The sequence below is a fragment of the Calonectris borealis genome, chromosome 7 (assembly GCF_964195595.1).
Source record: "Calonectris borealis chromosome 7, bCalBor7.hap1.2, whole genome shotgun sequence".
Classification (NCBI taxonomy): domain Eukaryota; kingdom Metazoa; phylum Chordata; class Aves; order Procellariiformes; family Procellariidae; genus Calonectris; species Calonectris borealis.
Genome location: NC_134318.1, coordinates 30,577,246 through 30,600,002, shown reverse-complemented (window position 1 = coordinate 30,600,002; position 22,757 = coordinate 30,577,246). Strand labels below are relative to the sequence as shown.

General features: G+C 39.1%; 2 protein-coding genes across 5 annotated transcripts in view; one reads left to right on the top strand and one right to left on the bottom strand.

Annotated features, from left to right (window-relative positions):
• Nucleotides 1-6,991, bottom strand: part of SLK (STE20 like kinase) — a 50,258-nt gene extending 43,267 nt beyond the window's left edge. For 2 of the 3 annotated variants that reach the window (XM_075154982.1, XM_075154984.1), the window contains exon 1: nt 5,996-6,991. In XM_075154982.1, coding sequence (XP_075011083.1) covers nt 5,996-6,145 — 150 coding nt within the window. In that variant the 5' untranslated portion in view covers nt 6,146-6,991. The remainder of the gene's footprint in view (nt 1-5,995) is intronic. The other variant, XM_075154983.1, reaches the window with a different exon arrangement.
• Nucleotides 6,992-7,061: 70 nt separating this feature from the next.
• The window catches only part of STN1 (STN1 subunit of CST complex), a 54,760-nt gene continuing 39,064 nt past the window's right edge, over nt 7,062-22,757 (top strand). The window contains exons 1-2 of one of the 2 annotated variants that reach the window (XM_075154986.1): nt 7,154-7,229; nt 12,790-12,854. The gene's annotated coding sequence lies outside the window, so the exon portion shown is untranslated. The other variant, XM_075154987.1, reaches the window with a different exon arrangement.

Here is a 22,757-nt window from a genome sequence, read left to right as displayed (position 1 = left end):
GTAAAGCTTTCCCCTTAACACATTTCCCAGGGTTTAAAACAGTGATACTGCCTTTTCCTTATCTGGTATCTTCAACATGCTAAAACTGCAATAGTGTGAAAATAAAGATAACATTATAAAGCAACTCACCAAGCTGATCAGCAAGACTAAAATCGTTTGTTTGTCTTCTGTGAACGGTCACACACCTTTTCTCATCTAGACCATACACAGCAACCCTAAAATACTCAGGCTACTCTTAACGGAAATGACTGTCCTTAGCGAGCTTCAGGTAAAGCTTTAGTTCTATTTTACTTAGGCTAAATATTTAAAATTGAACATTGCCATCGTATACATTAGTCTCTCGAGAGTAAATCAACTCTCTTCTCTCCTCTATCTCCTAATGCCTCTATGGCTAAACAAAGCAACATGGCACCTAAGTGAATATTATTAATTCAGATCTCCTGAGGGCAACTGTACTATTTTACTGCTCCAGTTTAATGAGAGGTCAACTTATATAGTCAATTATGAATGAAAATAGATTAGAACAGAATATATTAAATATAGCAAACAATTTTAATCAAAATTGCCAAAAGTTCTGCCAAAAATTCTTATGTATTAAAATTCATTTTAGGACATTTTCACCTGCTTTTTCTTTCCAGTCTAGGCTTATGGCAGAGTCACACATGTAACTTCAGGTTCACGAAACACAGTATGTGACTGGAAATTTTTAAACGTGAATTTATCTTCCAACTAGTATCAAACACACAAGATTTCAGACGAACTCAAGCAATATCCTTCCATAGGGAACTGTATCTTCTATATAGGAATTTTTGTGAATACCAAGAGCTCTAAAAAATTCTTCTAAAGAATTAGTGGAGCTAATGACATCAGGTAAGTCAAAAGATAAAGAGCAGACAAAGAACAGCATATCAGTGCTTCAGCTCAGATATTAAGTCGTCAAAATCTACTCCTATGAGTGTTGTTACAGATGTAAAAGATAGGCATCCTAGCAAGCAGCATGATACATTAGTATCATTAAGATAATTTCAAGTTGCAATATCCAACTGTAAGAATTATTTTGATCAGTGTGCTGTAAGGCCACAGAAACTAGGCAATATAAATTCTCCTTGCTCTGCCCTGATTTCGTTTTCAGGTCAGACTAATTAAAGTATTTTCTAGGATCAGAAAATAAGTTATGATGTTAGTGGTATGCAAAAAGTACTTCTAAGCAGCCACCAATTGTTATTTTTTGGCATTAAAAGGAGTTAAGGCTGCACGATCATTAAATGATATAAGTAAATTGGTCCAGTCTTACTAAATCACTATTTAAAAAACGTATTTGTTTCTATCTGCTGTAGAAGACATTAAGGTGAAAACAAGCGCTCCTTTAAGTACATTACAGGTAATATTGTTTTAAATACACGAACAAAAGGTTAACTTAAATGAAGCAACATCATTAGTTTATTGGACTTGAAGAAACACTATTATCAAAAGCCCATTATCATCAGTCAGAGATGAGTTTGTATTGGCCACTATTGCAAATATAAGTATATATGAATACTTAATGTAGTTGTAATTTTCAGAAGATAATGCATTTGGGTAATGCTGTTCACCATGATTATGGTTATCAGCTTCCACAACATTTCTTCTCTGAATCTAAAGAGAAAGCAGAATAGGCTTTTTAACCAAACACCAGTTAATTGCTGAGAGTTGGAAAACTTGTCTTCGTAACTTTAGATGCAATACAAGTATTTGATCTTCCAAATTCCTATGAGAATCTTGTATACACAATGCTTCCAACATCCTCGATTCAGGGTAATAAATGGGATACTATAAATGGGCAGAATATTCCGATTCAAACCAAGAAGCATGAATGCAATTCAAAAGCAGACAAGTACAAGGATTCTCTAATAATAATTTGTCAATTTATATTAAAATATATATACATTATATATTCTCTATATATACACATACCATAGATAGATACCCCATACCTTATATAGTATACTGCCACTATAGAATCTGCTCCCACAGAAGACTTAAAATCAGTACAGATGGTACCCATAATTATCATAATGATGGCCAAAAGGCCATGAATTTCTTGCAGGAGTATCCCTTAATGAAGGGCTCAAAGATGACACCAACTAAACACTAGGAAAATGCTTTTCTGCAATATAAGTGTTCTTATATTAGTGCACAATGTTCTTACTACCAAAAAAGGCTGGCAAATTTTACTGAAATATAGTCCAGGCACTTTATTTCATTGAAAAGGTTAACTTAGGAAGATAGTTGCATTTTAACTAGTTATGTGCATCTATATGATAAAGATTCCTAATCAGGAACTTTAGCAAGAAAGAGCCACAGAACACATTAGGCATTTTCTGAACAGACCATCTGAACATTAACTTCTAGGAATTTAGAAAGTAGCCTAAAGCTGACGAAAATCTTCACATGGTTACTTAAAATTACTACAGTTTAACACTTACTTATACTCATTTACCTTAAAGCAATGTTTCCTATGTGCACTGAACTGACATTTGATACAATAGGGCAATATAACACATAATAAAGTAGCACGATATAATAACGTAACTCATTTCTAAAGCAAACTGATTACAATTAACTTTAAAACTAGGAGCCTATGATTTTTCAGGGGACTTAACCTTATCAAATCAAGAGCAGTTTTAACCTCTCAAGCTCTTTCTCTTTTTTTTTTAAAAAAAAAAAAGTAGTTTGTGATCTAACTGCCAAATTTCGAAGTTAAAATCAGCCTCCAATGCTAATATTAGGCTTCTTCAGTGCCCTTCAGAACCCTGGCAGCCCATTCAGTAATTCTAAATAACCCATGAAAGGCAATTACAAAAGATTGCAAAAAAGTCTATCATCAGCAACCTCGAAATTCTCTTTACAAGGGCCATCACCTGATACTGAAGTACTGCAAGGGTCTATAAATTGAAAAAGAATGGAAAACTACACCATTATTCACTAGGCAAGAACAAAAAGAAAAGAAAATAGCCTAAAAACGGCCTCTTTGAAGAAGCTGAAAAGGGCTAGAATGAAAAGTCCTATACAATCATAAACCTTTGTCATCAGTAGTCTACAGTTACATAGCTCCTCTGATCACAAGAGAGACCTGCAACAGCAGTTGAAACACTCAGAAACAGAGAATTTCTAAACATTACTTAGAAGTTACTGAATGTATGTATTGTATGAATTGTCAGAGCTAAGAAAGCTTTAGAAAACTATAACAAGCAGCTTCGAAAGAAATAAGCTCTTTTAATAATTTGGCTAAGTTATTAAAAAAATAAGCAACACCCTTGTACTTGATTGGGAAGAAGGGGAATGAATCACAAATTTTCAACACCCTTAAAACTTCTGTATACAAAACTATTTATCACTAGACATAGCATTTTTTAATGTAAATAATTTAATCAGCTAGGTTGTGTAATACTGTCAAAATCGGTTTTGAGTTGCTTTTCAGTTTTTCTTTAAATATTTGATACTTTGTCCAGAAGATGAGTTACACAACTAAACCAAATACTTCGCTACAGGAAATCATAGCATGTAACCAATCTAACCTATTTTTTATTAGAAGTCCAAAGCATACAAAGCCTTATTTATTTGGCAATTCCATTTTAACATGTATCTGCCAAAACCCTATCACACACTGACTCCTAGGATCTTAAACAAAGGCAAATATAGTTTTGGAAAATGTAACTGACACTAGGGTGTTGGGGTTTTTTTGGGAAAAAAAAAAATCAACCAACAAAGAAAAAACCAAACAAAAAACCTACCACACAAACAAAATTAAAACTCCCAAGCCGCCCACACTTACATTGCTTAAAGACAAAGTCTTCAAAAGTTGACAGTTCTGTTCCAGTCTATAGTTTTGATTCCAAAATTTGAGAAGGTATTGAATGGCTATTCTTGCAGTTTCTCATTTGAGGTGTATATCCAAGAAAGAACAACCTAGCACACCCTTGGCTTTTGAAACAGTTTCTTGCCAAGCATGCTTGGCACACACAGGATGCAGGAACACAAGTATAGTTAGTATCTGTGCGTAATCCTCCTTCTCAAACTAGATGGAAACAAAATGAATGCTGCTGAATACATGCAGTAGGAGACTTTGTTAAAATGAGAATTTTGTTCCAGGAATACTAGTACCTGTTAATTTTCACATGTGCTACGATCAACAAGTTTACCAGTGTAACTGCATGTGTAATTCTGACTGCTATTATTTTTAAAATAGGGTTTAGTTCTGAAAAATTCAATTTCAACAGTTTACACTTCATCATTTCACATTCAGAAATAGATCTCAAAGTGAAAAATCACATCCAACTGGAAAAAAACTCTCTTGTACACAAAGTACACCAAAATGCAAAATTTACCAGTTGTCTTGCTCAGACACCTCCCTCTACAGACTACTGCTAATACAGACATGCCTACAGATAAATATGAAGTGAGAAGAGGTTTGAGGATGGGAAGGGAAATGCATGTGGGGGAGAAGAACACATTTAGTATTGTATCTTTGAGGCCTCACCGGTCCTCTCTATGGGACGGAGCATCATATTCACAAAAAGGGAATCAAAACTCCACTAAGAAGTTTAAAGAAAAACTTTAATACTCTGCAAATGCTGTAGAGACAACGTGATGTTTTTACAGTCACCAAGTTTTACGATATAGCAACTTCAGACATATTTCCCCGTCATTTTAATAAAAAAAATCTCTAATCTTCCACACTGACATGAGAACCACTGTCTAGACAACGTATTATACCAACATCAAAATAAACTAGATGCTCTTAAAATAGAACACTGACACAAATTCCTAGGGTGAAAAAACCCACCTAGCATTCTGAACTAACTGTGGCACTTTTGCTCAAATTTACAAACAGATAACCGCATAGTACAATAAAAGCTAAAATAATTTCTACCAAAAATAGCACAGGTTTCCTGAGTACCCGGATTTCATAAACTCTCAAATGCAGTACACTAAATATAAATGTTTCTTGACCAAATTAGCTCTCAGAAACACTGTAAATGCTACTCCTTCTCATGCTATTTTTTTCATAGTCTCAAGAACCTGCTCCAGCGTCACAATTCATGTCAGTTCCCCAATTCTCTCATGCTTATCCTCCATGTTTTTTTCCACACTATCCCTAAACCTAACGTGTAGCATTAATGCCCTTTTAGAAAGAGAAAAGATAGCTAAAGATTTGCCTGAAAGGTACGATATTGTCAAACACTAGCAGCGTTGTATCTATGTCATTGTACTCTACTCTGCTTGCTAAATTCTAGATAAGCATCCTTAAAAACACTAGTACCAGTATACTTAAAGATTTAAAGATCAAACAACTGAGAGAAGGTAGGAGGTCCAACACAGGAATCCTGCCACGCAAAGAAAGCCAAGATAACACAACTATTTAATTCAATTCCACATGGAACAAGATAGGAGAATGTCCATTAAAAGCGACGTGAGCTTGGCCTTATAAACTACGCATGAGGCACACAAGTCAATTTTACTGTTCACGGGCTTCCTTCTGTACAGAAACTTTAAAAACCAAAAGTATGAACTTCACACCTAAGAAAACACAGTTTTTGTAAGACCAGAAGCCATACAGTCCGCGAGTCCAAAAAACCAAAATACAGGAGAAGCGAGCGATTCAGCAACAGGCAGGGTGGAGCAGAAGGCGGGACAATGACCTAATAGATCTTTTCTATCTTTAGTTTCATGAGCCTCTGTGGGCAAGAGGCGTCTGGATCACACGCTCTGCTCTCCAACCGACACACCACGGGAACTCGGGACGCGTCCCTTCTCGCAGGGCGGCAGGTGGGCGCAGCGCTTACCTGCCTAACGAAGTTCTCCGGAAACTTGATGCTTACAAGAGGTATCCCAAGGTGAGAGAGCTTACAGACGGGCAAGCTTTAGACAGCGTTTAACTCAGGAGCAGTACCACAAGTCATTTTTTAGCTACGAGCAACACTGCAAGTGATTTGAGTTGCCCGCTTGTCCTTACCTTGAACACTTTACCGAAAGCACCATCTCCCAGCTCTCCTATAATTTCCCAGAACTCCTCAGGGTTCAAATCCCTCTTGACGTGCTCGTATTGTTTCTTCTTCTTCTCACCACCCAGCTTGAAGATCTTACGAAAGTTGAAGAAGGACATTTTTCCTCCTGCCGAGGGAGGCCAGCCTCCAGGCGACCAGGCGGCGGGAGGGGGCAGGCGGCGTCTGGCGGTGCCCCCTCAGCCCGCCGTGACCATCTGGGGAGGGCGGTCCTGCCGGGCGCGATCCCCACGAGGGCCGAGGAAAGTCCTCACGCCGCCTGGGAAGCCGTCACCGCCGGGCGCTGAGAGGAAACAACACCTCGAGATCCTCCTGGAGCCCCCCAAAGGGGCCGGGCCCTCGACGCCAGCCGCAGCGGTCCTCTCCCGCGACGGGCTCGGCGGTCCCTGCCTACTCGGCCGGGCCGGTAACCATCGCGTCAGCAACAAGTGCCGGGCTCCCTCCACGGGACGGGCGGCTCGGCGGCGGCGGGCGGGGCGGAGGACGGAGCCTGAGGAGAAGAGGGGCGGCGAAGGGATCACGGCTCCCGCTGGAAGGGGGCAGCAGCTGCGCGCCGGGCAGGGGGGAGCAGCCACCCCGCTGCCCGCCGAGGGCGCTCCCGCCTCCGAGGACGGGGCGGATGTAGGGAGGGGAGGGGGCTGCCCCGCTCCTGACTCCCGGCCGGTCCCTCCCGGAGCGGGGCCCCGCGGCGTCCCGGAGTGGCAGAGCAGAGGGAAGACGACGCTTCCCGCCCGGTGTCTCTCCCGCTCGCTCCCCCGCCCTCTCGCAGAGCGGGGCCCGGGCGGCACCGTTTCCTGCGGGGCGGGGCGGCACCTCCTCCTCCACCCGCCGCCGGCGCGTGCGCGCGCCCCGTACCCCCGCCCCTCTTCCCGCGCTCCCGGAACCGCCTCGCGCCCCAGCCCCAGCCGCGGACGCCGCCACCGCGCCAGCGCACGCGCGCCACCGCCTCCTCCAGCGCATGCGCAGGCGCCATACCGACAGCCCCCCACACCAACGGTTCGTCGCCGGCAAAGGTGGGGGGGAAGAGGCGGGGCTTCCCCCTTCCCACGTGACGCGGCGGCGCGAGCCAATAGGAGCGCGCCGAGGCTTCCGGCGGGTAAGTTGGTGTCTGGCCTCAAGATGGAGGAAGCACCCCCTTCTCTCTCGCCCTCCCTTTGCCTCAGGGCCTGAGAGGCGGCGTTTGGGGTGGGCGACTTCTCGTCCTTTCCTCCTGTTCTTCCGTGGGGGTAGGCTGCGTGGTCGCAATTGGCGGGAGAGTGAAGTGACTTTTCCCTTTCGTTCTCTGGTAGTCGTTATGGGAGGGTCTGTGTGGAAAAGGGATCCTTTACCCTCCGCTGAGTGCTTATCCTGAAGGACACTCAGCTCCTCTTTTATTTCTTCTTAATTGTCCCCTGTGGGGAAGGTCTTTCCAGTCCTGTGGCAGAGGGTGATGTTTCCAAAGTAGGGGAACAACTTCCTTTCCGGACTGGCTGGGTACCTTGAGTTCCTCTTTTCAGTACAGGTAGACTCCCTTCTCCCACCACATTGCTCGCAGGTCTGATTGTGGGAGCTGAAGGGGGTGTGAGGCCCTCTTTATCTGCCAGGAGCATTGTGATGGCAGGTGGTGCCTCCTGGAGGGTTTGAGCTTGGGATTGCTTCTTTGAGGAAGGTGTTGATAGAAAAAGGCAGTGTTGGAAAACTTACTTTTGTTTGTGGGCCAGTGCTGTTCTTAGACCTACTACTGGTTTGTCATAGCATTCAGTCATAGCAGGGTGTGATGTTAATATGCTGCACGTTTGGTATCTTGTGAGATTTAATCAGTGGGACAGGCTTGAATTTCCTTATCTCACAACCTTCTCTTCCCACAAATGATTCCTTCATCAGCCTGAAGTATGATTGTATTTTAATAGTTCTGTTGTTTATATGCCACCAAATGTGTGGTATTTCTTCACATGAAAGCAAAAGGCGTTCCCATTGCCTGGATAAGAGGCAAGTAGCAGACATCTTGAGACAAAGTTTAGGCTGTGATGGGAGGCAGGAGTTTGGTCTTGCAGTTAAGGCAATGATATGAGACCTAAGAGAGGTCTGATAATGAGACAAACATCCAGTGAAAATCATGTAACGCCTTATCCTCATATGAACCTGAGTGCCTGCAGTTACCATTAATTTAAACTGCATTATAAGCTTCTAAAGATCAAGCCTCTGGTGTGTATCATTCCTCAGACCATTTTATTAGCATGACAGTAGTTTGCTATCTAAGGAGGGTAGTCCATGTGTAAACTCAGTAATAATAATGAGGCATTGAGATGCACCGGTTATGGGGATCATATGGCAACCTCAACAGTCTCCTTGAAAGAAGCATGACTTCAAGGAATAGAAAGTGCTGGGCTGAGTCAAGAAAGGGATTTCAGCAAAAGAGTTATCTAATAGTACAGGTGTTTGTAGTAATGAAGATTAGAAAGATGGTTCAGAAGGAAGTAAGGGCATAGAAGTAGCCTGGAACTGAACTTTGCATCATGTGTTAACGATGTCTTTTTAGCTGAAGCATGCTGGGGTAGAAGCCTTTTAAGAATATGTTGGCATTGTATGTTGAGTAATTAGCGCTAATAGTATTTATAGTGTATAGGAACACACTGTGCTAGGCACTGTCCTGCCATAGAACAAAGAGATGGCCCCTGCCACAAAGAGTTTATGAATCAAACAGCAGTGTTGTGTCATGTGTTAATTTCTTTAATCTGTATAAAATCAATTTCAAGGGTAGTACTACTCTATGAATAGAGAGCCTTTCAAGTACTCTTGCTAACCTGATAGCAGTCCTGATCTGTTGTAATAACCAGCATTTGTTGTTCAAAAATGATCTTGGGTCTTGGGCTTTGTGGTTCCTTTGGACCAACAGCTTGGCCACAAAATGTAAAACTGTTGAGGAGGGTATTAAGGCTGAGACTGTTTATGTGTGTAAGGGTAATACCAAGAAACAACTGCAATCCAGATGAGCTGTTTTCCTTTCTCCTCTATGGTCTGGCTGGCTGCACCTATTAACTTAATTTGCAAGTTTCATGCAGATAGTTTGGATTAAATATAGTAACAAAGAAAGTGATTGATAAGTTTCTCCAGTGTTACCAGCAGCAGTTTAGCTTCTGGAATCTTAATTTTTAAAATCCAGTTTCTTTTTCCTCTCTACAACACTTTTTTTTTTTGTGCCCCCTCAGTGGGATGATAGCTCTGATTTGTATGTTAAAATACACTGATGGCTTTAATAATAATTTTCTTTTATTTTTTAAATTGAATATTTTTATTTTAACTTGCTTTCTCTTGGATAAAAACTGCTTTGGGACTAATTTCCATCTGTTTATTTGAATTGACTAATTGATAGAGGAGGGGGAAAAAAAGGAATCCAAAGCCATAGCATGAAATCCTTGTATCTAGGCAGGATTAAGCTTTCTTTAGCCTCAGGGTTAATGTCACAGGGCAGTGGGGGCTGTATATGTGCATGTCAGAGTTTGTAATAATAACTGGAAATAAATGCGAAACTAAAAGAAAATTTCTTGAGCTATATGTGAACAAATGTAGTTGAGCTTGCTGCCTTAATAAGGCAGGCAGTTATGGGACTGGGTTACCAGGGCCTGGTTCTTTCTCAGCTTGAGAAATGAACTTTTGACTGTAAGTAGTTCACATACAGCATCTATATAATGTACTTTGAGCATGTGTGTGATAAAACAGGCTCACTCAGAGCAGAACAGGGACATTAGTGTCATCCTACCAATGACTAAATGTTAGTGGGTCCTACAGGTATGTTGCTTTAGACTTTTATAAAGATAGTCTTCCTGTTCCAGAGAGCTTTTAATTCATATAATGTTGAAAATATAAGATGAAAGGTTGGCACAAGAAAGGAGCAATTGATATAGTGATAAAGTTTTGCTTTTAACTTCTTTTTTTTTTTTTTGCTTACACTTAAACAAGTAATTCAAGATAAAAACATTACATCTGAAAAAAAAAACTGTGGCTCAGTCTCAATTTTTCCCTTATTCTTTCACTCTAGAGTTACAGCTTGCCACTCAATCCTAAAAATAAACTCTGTAAGGTGAAGGTTAAGTGCTAGTAGCAAATCCTTCCCAATTTGCATTGACTTCCTGGTATGGAGGAGGCTGTATGAAGCCTGGTTTTTTGTGGGGGGAGGGGGGTTCCCTGGTAGCAGGAGTTTTTAGCAACTATAAATGTTTCCAGATGGTAAGGATAAAAAGGTAAAAGTGAGTTATAAGTATATTAAAATTTCTCCTTCAGGAATTTAATGCAATGCATTTTGAAAATTCAATGCTTCCTTAAAATATCAGAGTAAAGAACCATCTTGGTTGTGCATCAAATATACTGGCTTAAAAATAGCTGTAACTCTTTACTGCAATCCTTTTCATCTTTTTGTGATTCAGAAGTCTCCTGTAATACTTTCTGCTGCTTAATATTGCCATCCTTTCCCATTGACTTCATTGCTCACACTTGCTACTGTTCCTAACTCCCTCTTTAAGTTCTACTTCTGTTTCATTTAAACTGCTCTGCTTCAGTTTCTCTTCATTGAAAATAAACACATGCTTCAGAAATTTAATTAAATATGTTCTTCACAGCGTATATTGCTCTTTCACTGCAGTCCTACATCCTGTCTTCAGTTCTTTCAAAATATTTAATGGTATATTTTTACATTGTCTTGACTTTCTGTCCACCCACACTTTCACTGATCTCCTCCAATCTTCTTTCTGATGTTTGAGTTCATTGAACTGCTGTAAGGTCACAGGTGGCTTGTTCATGGTTAAATCTGAGGCATAATTCCTGTTTCATCCGTCTTTGTCTGTCACCTTTGGCACTCAGCACTGTCCCTTCTGTTTTCTTTACTTGATGTATGTGGTGTTTTCATTGATATTTTCCAATTATATGGCAGTGTTTTTCCCTAGATTCTATCATTTCTACTCTGTTCTGTTCCCGAAGTTAATGTTTTCTGCTGTATTGGACTCAGTTCTAGGCACCACTGTAACTTCTAGATCCTTCTAGTTAATCCACTACCTTCCTTTTTAACCTCCCTCCTTTTTGCATTCTTGTTTTTTGCCAAGACCTCATGTGTCCAGCCTCTGTAGCTGAAGTTATTTCCAAAAGCTGCCTTGCTTCCCTCTGAATTTGACTCCTTTTTCCTTGGAGTTCAGGATTTTATGGAATTAATTTCTGATACTTCGCCTTGTACCACCATAGCTGTACTAACTTTCCTCATCCTGCAGGCTTTATGAGAAGTTTTTGGTGACTCTCCTGTACCTGACCTTTTTCTCCCTTCTCCTGTTCATCAGCAGTCATTTTCCTTTTCTACTGTTCTGAATGTATTGCCTTCTCATAGGAGCACCTCAGTTCAGTTGATTTTAAATACTATGGTGTTTTTAGTCTCTTTCCATCTTGTATACTTACCTTGAAGATATTCCTTTTCTTCCCTCTATGACATTTCCATCTTCTTTGTGTACATGCCAAATTTTTAACTTTTTGTCCTTTTTCTGTGACCCCTCTACACTTGCTATGCTCTACCTGACTCCTGTATCTTAATACTCTAATTAATGGTGGTAAGTACAGAGGAGCTAGTAGTATCATTAGTTAATAACCCATGTTTATGACAAGGTGAAGAAGGAAATACAGAAGAGAGCTAAAAAAATCTTTTTATTTCTTGATGATGTAAGAGGGTGGCCTAAAAGGCTGTGTGTTTTCCTCCAAGGAGCATCAAGTCATGTTACCCATTTATTGGAGGCCTTGAGAGGGGAGACCGTATTGTATATAGCACTCTTAAAGCCCTTCTGTTAAATGTATAGATCTGTAGCTTAGCGACTTGTATTTCTGTTCTGCATTTGAAATTTAAAGCTGTCTTCATAAAGGAGCAAAAAAGAGACTCAGTTTTGTACTCAGTATTTTATGAGCCTTTCTGATATGAGTAACAGGAATAGTTCCATCCTATATAATACAAACAGGAAAAAATTATAATACCGGAAGTTAAATGCTCAAGAACTTGCTCATATCTCACTAGCCAGAATCAATGCTCAGGCTCTTACCAATAACCTGGAAACTATACATTACATGACTTCATTTTTTTTTTTGATGCATTACTGTAGGACCAGTTAATCTAAGAATTGCCATAGAAACATGTGGCATTTGGAAGCTTTAACATATAAGGGTATTACTTTATGTTTGCGGTAAAACAAAATTGACTGCTAAAATGTTTAGGAATAGGATTGATCTAATTTTGGCTTCAGAAAAATCTGTGTGTTTAGTGGCCTAGCTTTTTCAGTAGTCAGTGGGGAAAGGTATCTTCAGAGGGCGATTCACCCTGTCCCAGTTTAGATACTTATCTTTATCACACAGTATTTAACTGTGTGAGATGAGTTGTCCTGGAAACGTGTGATGGGGGTTCTTCTTCCTACCTATGGAGATACCACTGCCAGCAGAACTCTTGGAGTGCTGTTCTCTTGGTATCAGCAATGATGACAGAACAAATATAAAAGTTGCCAAATTGCCTGAATGTTTCCAAGTAAATTGATGATGCTTTATTGAATAGGCTTTATCTGAAATCAAATGTCAGAAGAAAAAGCAATAATATAAATAGAGAAATCTTGAATAAGGATCAGATATTTCAACAAATAGTACAAGAACTTCCTGAAAACATATCGGGATAAAGGTGTTCAAGCTTTAACATGTTAACTTCATTGAAGTTATTGCAAAAAAAAAAAAATGTTTTTCTTATTGCTTCTAGTTGGTCTGCAAGAAAACCACTTTCAAGGCTGATATTCGGAAACATAGTTGTATATAATTGGAGGGGTAAGTTGTGATTTTGTACTTATTTGAGTGAGAAGCCAACCTCAGATTTAATGGAAAGTGTCAACAACTTGAAACTTACATAGCTGATTCTCTTTATTGATTAATTGACTAATGCAATGAAAAACTTCAGGTCCTCTTTCATGATAAAATTTTTTGAGAAGGCTGGACACTTTTTGGTTTGTATTTAACTGAAGAACTCCTTTTATAGGAATTTTCAGGTAATATTAAAATACTGAGCTGCATTGGTGGATAGCTGCATTTTTTTAATAAATATAAATAATAATATAAAATATAATAAATATAAATAATAAAAATTCTTTTCCTCCATGTCTTGATGACTTTAACAATCTTTCACAGAACAACACATGAGTAAGTCTATCTAGAGTATCAATTTCTTTTAAAATAATATACAATTAAAATACTACAACTCTTAGCTATAATGCTGTATTCTTTCTAATCATTTTAATCATTTGAGATTATATTTCATTTAAAGCAATATCTATTTGATCAAAACTGTACATGAACACAACGCAAAGTATTTAAAACTTGCAGAGCACCCTCCATCTGATGGATATTAGAAGCTTTAGTTAAGTCACATGAAAGCATGTATTACAAATGCTTCACCATGTTTGTCTTTCCTCCAGATGGTAATTAGACCTTTTCCTCTTGCATAGAAGTCACGAGCTGATTTGCTCTTTTTGTTCGTGGCTTTCAAATTTGCATTAGTTCACATAGCAGCTAGGATTAGAAATTTATTAAGGGATAAAGATAGCTTTGCATCTCAGTATTGCTTTCAGTCAATACTGGCACAAAAAAAAAAATGTCTGAACAAAAAACCCACATGTATTGCTGCTTTTCTTTCTGCAAATCCTGAATATCTTCCCCTGTTTCCCAGAAACCTTTTTTCCAGAATAGACATTGTGTTCTCTTGTGATCCTGATCAGCTCTGGAATCTTAGGACTGAATAACTTGTTCTGTAATATGAAAATGAGTTATTTTTAAATCTGTTTTTTATTATGGCTGGCCAGCCAGCCAGCAAACGCAATCCGGGTTATGTGGTAAGCATAAGCAAGAAGTTTATTATGCCTTCTACAACTATTATTAAAAATATACCATACTGAAAAGTAGGGAACATTTCACACACACACACAAAAGGACAATCTGACAAAAAGATAGGACTGAAAACTACTGATTCTTTAGTAATATCCCAAAGAGAGACATTGCAATGGGGTAATATTGGAGATGTGCCTACTAGCAAAAAGGGGAAATAACATTTAGAATGTGAGATACCAACTGTTTATTAATGCAAAGCTAGACTTTAAAATAGAAACTGATTTTACTGAGAAAACAGCATAGTTTTCATTGAAAAATGTTATTTTTATGTTACAACCATGTTTGAAGTAGTGTGTGTGTAATGTTCTTCTCTTTTTACCTAGATTTTTATAAGCTATTGTGTAATTCTCATTTTTGAGCCAAAATGTGTTGTAACGTAGAATTTGGTTTTATGTAGGATCTCTTCTTGGTACAGCAGCAATGTGTGGAGCTGTAATAATGTGTCAATTGTTAAGGCAAACAGCAGCTATTGTGTGTTCAACAATAGTATATGCAAACTTTGGGCACTAGGACCTGCTTATAAGAAAACAGAGTATTGTGCTGTGATGCATTTTTGTCTTGAGTGCCCTGGAATCTTTTTTTTTTTTGACAGAAGGGACCTTTAATATCTAATCAAAAAAATTATGTTTTATAGTACACCACACGATATTTATGGATTAAGCCAAAAAAGCCCATTAACGTTAAGTGGACTGAACTTTCTGTAGCAGAAAATAAAATTACCTATAGGAAAAATAATTCCTATGGCTTCTGGCTGAGCTATAACATGTTGTTCTGAATGCAGCATACTGGAGTGACTTACTTTCAGAAGCATGAGGTAGGGAATGGCATCTATTCAAATTCAAATGCAATTAAGGAGACACTTAAATCTGTTTATAAAAGGCTGTTTGGTTTTTTTACATACCAAGAAGTCGGAAATATTAGTGTCTTTATCATGTTAGCTGTGACAGTGATTCATGTAGGGAATGTGAGAAGTTGCAGCCACAGTCATCGGTGAGGTATTTGCTTTCAAGAATCTTAATAGTGTTATGTCCATTTGATGCCTTCCTATTGAATTCAGAAAAAGTTTTTAAACGTGTGAGCAAAAATAGTCACTAGCAAAGAAGTCTAGCCTTCTTTGCTTCATAGGGAGGAAAGCTATTAAGATACTCATGTTGCAGGACAGGTATTCCTGAACAGTTTTGGTTTGTTCTGTATCAGTCCTATATCAGCTCTCAGTGATGAGATTTTGATAGACCTCAGAGGGAGCATCTGTAAGATATCCATTATTTCAGAACATCCTCAGAGAACTACAAAAATTGCAAACCCAAAAGTTAATAGAGAACAAAGTCTCTGGATTTTTAACGGGTCCTAACAGAGTTTAGCAGCTAAAGATAAGGGATGATGAGCCAGCTTTCATTAGCTGAGGAGAAAATACTCTTCAGATCATTCAGAGTTCATAGAATGCAGTGTAAGAGACTGTGCAGAACAATTTGTCTTAAAGAATCAAGAAATATCTGCACACCTTTGGCATTTCAAAAACTTTTGGGTTTTGTAGGTCAGAGAAGCATGGGTGTGACTAAGAAATCCTGTGCCTGATTTCGGGTATAAAAGTTCTAGTCCTCAGAAAGGAGGCCCAGTTACAAAAGAAATTCACAGAATAGCAGGCTGGGAATTGTACCATTTTTGATACAAAAAACCCACCCTTTTGATACTTTTCCTAGATGTTGGCTGAGAGGACCTATGTGAGGAACATTGGAAAAGCATAACAAAAGCTTTGTTCTTACGTGGGTTGATAGTTCAAACTTCCCCCAGTAAAAGAGGGAATGCTGTAATAGTATATATAGTCTCAATGCTTTTTTTTTTTTTCCTGCTGCCTTTCATTTTGCACAGGTTTCTTTTGGAATGTCTAAACATTTTTCTACACGAAGTGCCTTCAGACAGGAAGCATTACGAGTCTTTTATTTGGAGGAGAGAAAGAATAATTTTGTGGAATAGCATAAAAAAACAACCAAAGAAAGAACAAATGCAGCCGGCCTAGAAACAGAGATCAGTGTCAAGCTAACTGTATTAATCTTTCTAAGAAGAGTAACTGTATTAATCTTTCTAAGAAGAGTTAGGTCTCAATCTCCCAAAAGAGCTCCAAACGAGTAATCTCAGTGTCTAGTTAAGCTCACAAAATATATGATGGTCCTAGTTGCATGTGAGACTTCAAAATTATTCTTATTTGAATGATTTTGTATATACCAACAACAGTGCTATTTGGACACCATGTTTCAAGCACAGTCTCACAGTGTTCTGATGTAGTTAAAAGGTTCACTTGTATAGCAAAGAAAAACTTAAATTGATTTCAGCATATTAAGCAGGTCTGTCATAATCTAAGGCTTTGGTATGTGCTGGGAATATTTTGAAAACTTGTCACAGCTGTGCACCTAGACCAAATGGTAGGTTAATTATTTTGAAGTCTGTTTGTAATGGAGTGGTCTGTTGTGCTATGAATGTTCATATAAATTCTGATCTTATTCCAGAGGCTGTTTTAATTTACATGAGATATATAAACTAATTCAAAGGGCGGGGAGGGAAATGGGCAGGAGAACTTGCCTCTACAAATTGAGTAAACCTCGTCATGGAGGTTTAGAAAGCTGTTAACCAATGCTTGCCACTTCTACCCAAATTTCTGAAATTTGAAAATGTTCATTCAAGAAGTGGCGCTGAATCTCTTTTACACTGCTTTACCAAGTAGGAAAGCTAACTGTGTTACCTTAAGCTGGGGTGAGTTAGGTTTTATTCTCTTTGCTCTGTTAGTTAACTTGAATGAGTTAATATTCCTTTATGTTGGATTAGTAAATTACATGTATCTGACAAAAAAAAATTTGCTTTGCCAAGAGCCTGTTTGGAATCCTCTTGCTATCAAAGCTTCCATATTGCTGTTTTTCCAAGCAGCAAACTTATTATTTATAAGAAGTAATTTATTTTTAGTTTTGTTTGTTTTCATTTCACACTAATAACTGAGAACTATCTCTCCTAGTGAAAGAATGTCTTTTCAGCAGTTCAGCTTGTTCTGGCAGCACTGTGGGTGATTAAGAGCTTTCAGAGAGAATTAATCATCTTCATAGACTTCCTCCTGCCCTCACTCGAGACAGGTTAGAGAATTAGTAGAAGAAGATGCTTCAGCGTGATTATCCAATAGCTTTAAAATACAAATAGCAAGTGAGGATTTCGGACTATCAGTAGTGACTACTACTACCACCTTATTTATGGTAAGCTTATAGCTGTCCATGACAAACATATAGAGCTAGTTTGCTGGTCTGTTGAGTGGTTTGCTGATTTCTTGATACGTAGGAAAATATCTTGTGACTAATGCATGGGACAAAGATCAGAAGGAGCTAATTCTACTGTTTATTTTATTGCACACTTCCTTGTTAGTTTTCCAGAATCATGCTTTTGGAAAATTGGGTGCCAAAACTTTGTTACAAGGTTTAACTTGCATATAAAACAAGTTGCAATGCTTGTAACCAAGAACTGCGAGCTTTGTCCCCCTTCCTTCCAAGACTGTTGATGTTGGAGGAGCCAGTCTGTCTGGTCTCCTGCAGCCACATGCGCCTGTCCAGAAGGATTTCTAGGCAGTGCTGCGGAAAGGAAAAAACAGAGAGAGGGAAATACATTACAGGTTACGACATGGAGGCAATAACTCCACTGGAAGACTATTACACAGTAGTGGTGTCAGTTTGTTGATAAAACAAGGCTTTTTTGCTCCTATCTATATCCTGATTATTACAGTCATTGTGGACAATAGCTTTCCATGTTGTTGATAGACTCCCTACTGGCTAAGATTTGTGGTGATGGCTCTTTTGTCTTGCACCATCTTCCCTTGCCAGGAAAGTATATTGTAATACAATCTAATGTAATTAAAAGACATATGATGTTTAAAATTTCAAGCAGTATCTTTAGGAAAAATTCTGTAATTCTTTCTTTTTGGTAAATGTGTGTCGTGGTTTAATCTGGCAGGCAGCCAAATACCACACAGCCGCTCACTCACTCCCCCTGCCCCCCCAGTGGGACGGGGAGAGAATCGGAAGGGTAGGAGTGAGAAAAACTCGTGGGTTGAGATAAAGACAGTTTAATAGAACAGAAAAGGGAAAATAATAATAATGATGATGATAGAATATACAAAATGAGTGATGCACAATGCAATTGCTCACCACCCGCGCTGACGGATAACCAAGTAGCGATTGGTACTTCCTGGATCATGCCTACTGTTCATATACTGAGCATGATGTCACATGGTATGGAATACCCCATTAGCCAGCTGGGCTGGCTGTCCTGATTATGTTCCCTCCCACCTTGTGTACCTAGCTCAGTCAGTAGGCATGGGAGCTGTCCTTGGACTAGGAGGGCACTTAGCAACAACTGAAAACATCAGTGTGTTATCAACATTCTCCTCATACTGAATGCAAAACACAGCACTAGGAAGAAATTTAACCCTATCCCAGCCAAAACCAGGACAATGTGTTATCTCAGGAAGTTAGACAGATGTTAACGCTTGTACAAGTAACATTTCAGGAACTACTAAACTTCTGGAAGTTCAGAGGAGTTCTAGCTCTTTTAATTTTGTTTCAAAAGCATTTTTTTAAATTGGAATTGTACTTGCCTTGTATATAAGACCTAAGGACATGTAGTGCCCTTACTGACATTTGTTGCAGCATGTCGCATCTAAACTTACAGGACTACACATGAGCAGCAGCAGAAGGTAGTTTATTAGGAAAGACTGAAAGTGCTTACCCTACTTTGATTTTTAATAGAATCACCAGGTAGGGAGTGGATCCAAACTGACCTTATTTTACTGTTTGATAGTTTTCTAACAGCTGTAAAGTTGATCTCCATACACATTTTTTCAGGAGCCTTTTTTATCTTCCAGTGATGTATTTTGGTCTTGGTGATGGTTTTTGTCTTGTTACTGGTGTTGAAAACTTTCTTTTAATTATGTATTTTTAAAAAGTCTATGGGCGAGTTTCTATAGAATCTTTATTCTATATTATCTGTAACCAAAGGCTTTACTTTCCAGCTCACTAAGATCTACTTGTATAATAAGATACTGGGTTTGTTTGGTTTTAATTTAAAATGTTGTATGTGGCCTTGGGTAATTAAAAACATTTCTTGAAATACGGTGGTTTTAACTGTATCATGCTGAAAGCCTCTGCTGATCATGAAGAATTGAATAATACCATTTGTCATGTAGAGTGTTGACTCAAACACAGATGAGTTCAATTCAGATGACAGAGATTGTTACAAAACCCAGCTGTTGACTCTGCTCCTCTTTCCACAAGTTGCTTTCTCTGTGGCAGGAATGGCTGACCCATGAAGCAATTCTTTAACAGCCACAGTTTGTAGCCTGATTTATTCAAGTAAACCAATGGTGACTTTAAGTTGTTTTAATGTACTGGGTTGGCAACTCTAACAGCTCAGGAGCTGCTTCCTGTGTAAATCATCAGTGCTAGTATAGTAGTGGCAGTCTTTGCAGAAGAGGATGTTTAAGCTGCCTGTATTGGTGGGTAAATATTCTCTGCTTCTCATTCACAGCTAACTTGAGAAAGAATCTTTACAGTGGCCTGCCCACAGTTGCAGAGTAGTTGCAGACTACTGCTGGCAAGATACCTTTTCTATGGCTCCAAACCATTCATCTCAAACTAAGGCAATTTTCAAGAGCTTTGGTTGTTAATCACATCTGGAGAAAAAAAAAACAAGAAACTTTAAAACAGATAGTCTTCTTTGGAGTTTCCATTTCACTGGGGTTGGAAGAAGACCAATTCTTAATCATTTACCATTTTTGAAAAAGGTACATGGTGAACACAGGAATAGGAGCCAAGAAATTTATTGGCCAGGGCTGATTCTGTTGAACAAATCACTCTGGTGTTAAATGGGGAGCTATTCTAACAAGGCTACCAAGTAGGCTGCTTCGGAGGGAAGAAAGAAAATGGGCTTGGTTTTGTGTGGTGATGTTGTTGGGAAGGCTGCCAATTTTCCTTGGTTTACCTTCTTTCCTTTTTAGGATAATACCTTGCTGAGCTCACAAGATAACTCTGAGGATTATGGACTTGGTTTAATTCTCACTACAGTCAGGAAAGCTAGCGTTGATAGCAGTAGGTGAAAGACAGAGCCTTATTCTAATAGGTTAGTGTCTAGAATAATCTCAAATTGAGGCTTTTTGTTTATTTGCATTTAGATAATTACTGTGTAAACTTTAGATTTTTGCCTTTGAAATGGCATTGTTTTCCCAAGAAGTGGTCCAAATAGCAGAACTTAATTCTATTTTTGTTTTTGATTATGCCTTTATAGCCTTTTTTTGGAGTTATTTTATAGAGAGGTGAAAATAGAGTACAGATATCTTATACCTAATAAACTTGTGGACCAGATGCTTCTCTTGCCTTTTTTTGTCCTGTAGCAGGATTGAATTCCTTGCACTACAGTGACTGTAAAGTCATCACGCTGCATTTAAGACAAAATGCAGAAAGGAATGACCTTTTGCTAGGACTCTGTATTGCTAAGCCTTATCACTGTCTTTCAGCAAAAGCCAGTTTAATCCTTAAACATTTGTACATATAGTATCTGTTCAGAATTGTCTATTGTTAGCTATCTGTGTTCTCATTGATTATAATGCTGTGCATCTCCACAATGCCTGCTATTTGCCCCTTGGACCTTCATTGTACAGGGTAGCTGTTATCTTCCTTGCTGATAATATATCACCAATGGTACCAGTTAAGAGCTGAAAACACTTCCAGCATAATGCAAAGTTCCACTTTCGCCAGAATGACTCACTAATTAATTAACCCCTGGGGTATTCTGCCTGGGATGGAGAGGCTTCCTGTGCCCAACACAAGAAAAAGTTACGGGAAGATATTACTATACAGCAAAAGAGAAATTGATTGGGAGAATTTTATCTGCCTTGTAAGAATTATGTTTTCTAATACTATCAATCTGCCTGAAACAAGCTTGGAAACTAACTGAAAAATAGATACTTTGGAAAGGGTTGCTTCTCTGACTTAACATCTTCCTTTGCTGTAGGAGCAAAAAGACAACTGCTGTTAACACCTTGAGAAGAATGGACTTGTAATAGGATCATGTGGAGGCAAGCAGCACAGGAAGCAGTAAATATCTTTTCCTTCCAGCAGGCCACAAGCTTTTGGCTTTAAATAGGTCACTGTTCAAATGTAGCTACCAAGTGGCCACTTGAGAGGGAAGAAAGAAAATGGGCTTGGGTTTGGGTGGTGGCAGGGGTTGGGAGGGCTGTTGGGACCATGAAGAGGTAAGGGGAGACTGCCCTGCAGAATGCTCTTCATGTGGCTGTCGGACATCGCTGAAGGCGAGTGAGTGGCTGGAGTATGGTTTCACTGTCCCAGCCTGGTGTGGATGGAGTGTCTGTAACTCATGACTTCAGCAGACTTGTCCTGCAGACTTCAAGAAATCTTGTGATGCCTTCATAGCGCTGGGGGCACAAGTTATTTTTTGTCAAGGAATCTTTGCCAGATCTGTAAGATTAAACTTGGTGTGTCTGTAGCAGACTTGAACCAAGCAGAGTGGTTCTGTACATGAAGATAGATGTGATGGCTGTAAATTTCTCCAGTGAAGAGCTGTAACAAGGCATGGGAGCTAGAAGGAAGCTCCAGAATTTGAGATTTAACTCCCTGTAGTTTCTGAGATAGAAAGAGCTTTTGCTGCAGAAATCCTTCTCCCTTCAGGACAGGGAAGGAATAAAAGATCTGGGGAGATGCTTCATTTAAGCTAGAAGTGTTGTTTGGACTTCTGACTAGTGATCTGTTAACATTTGGGCATTTCAGGTTTGACAACTGTTTACTGAAATACCAAAATGCAGATATTTTAATTTCCAGTGGTGCTGCTTCATTGATTTCCCCTCAGATGTACACACGTGCAGGGGTGACTTCTGCATCTTACTCCAATGAATGGCTGTTCACGCAAAATACGAAAGTTAGACAGGCTTGTTACCCAGTTCTCTCTTTTTGGCTTGTTAGCTCAGTCTGCCATCTGTCTAGGAGAAAAAACGGGTGCTGAGCTATGACAGACTTTGTAACCATGCAGAGTAAGTTGGGGGGCATGGTGCAGAAAGGAATATTACTTTGAATAAAAGATTATCTTGGAGAACAAGACTGTGATTGTATCCATGTTTCTTGTTAGGGGAGAAGTGCCACTGAAAGTGAATATTTGGGAGACTGTAGCACCATTAAGGACAAAATTATATCTTAAAAGTTCCTGTTTGCATGTGGGAGACAGGATGACACTGACCAGTAGTGTTTCTCTTTATTCCAACTCATTATGTGTTAACCTTGATTGACTATAGTGCGTATGTTTATCGAGTGATGTGTGAGCTCTTCTCATTCGCCATGACCTTTTGTTGGGCTAAATTTATTTTGGTGTTTTTTTTTTTTTTCTTCCCCCCCTACTTTTTTTTATAGAAGCTATAAAAGTACAGTAGCATAGGGACAATGCAGGCAACTTTGTACTAGAGACTGCAAGCAAAAAGAGAGGGATGGGGAAGACTAATTTTATTATGAAAATGAGCATGCTAAGTAAAATACAGGTTCAAACCATGTCTTTGCTTGGGAAAGTTTATGGTCTAAATTTGACATAGACTATAGCAAGCAACCGGAGAACTGCCATATGGAGGAACAGCAGCTTTGCATTATTAAGATCATACAGTTAACAACTTAGTTTATAAATTTCTACTGAGCAGTGTCTGCAATTCAGCAGCAGAAAAAGTGTGCTTCATAGGGAGGCTTGAGTGAGAAAAGGATGGTGAAA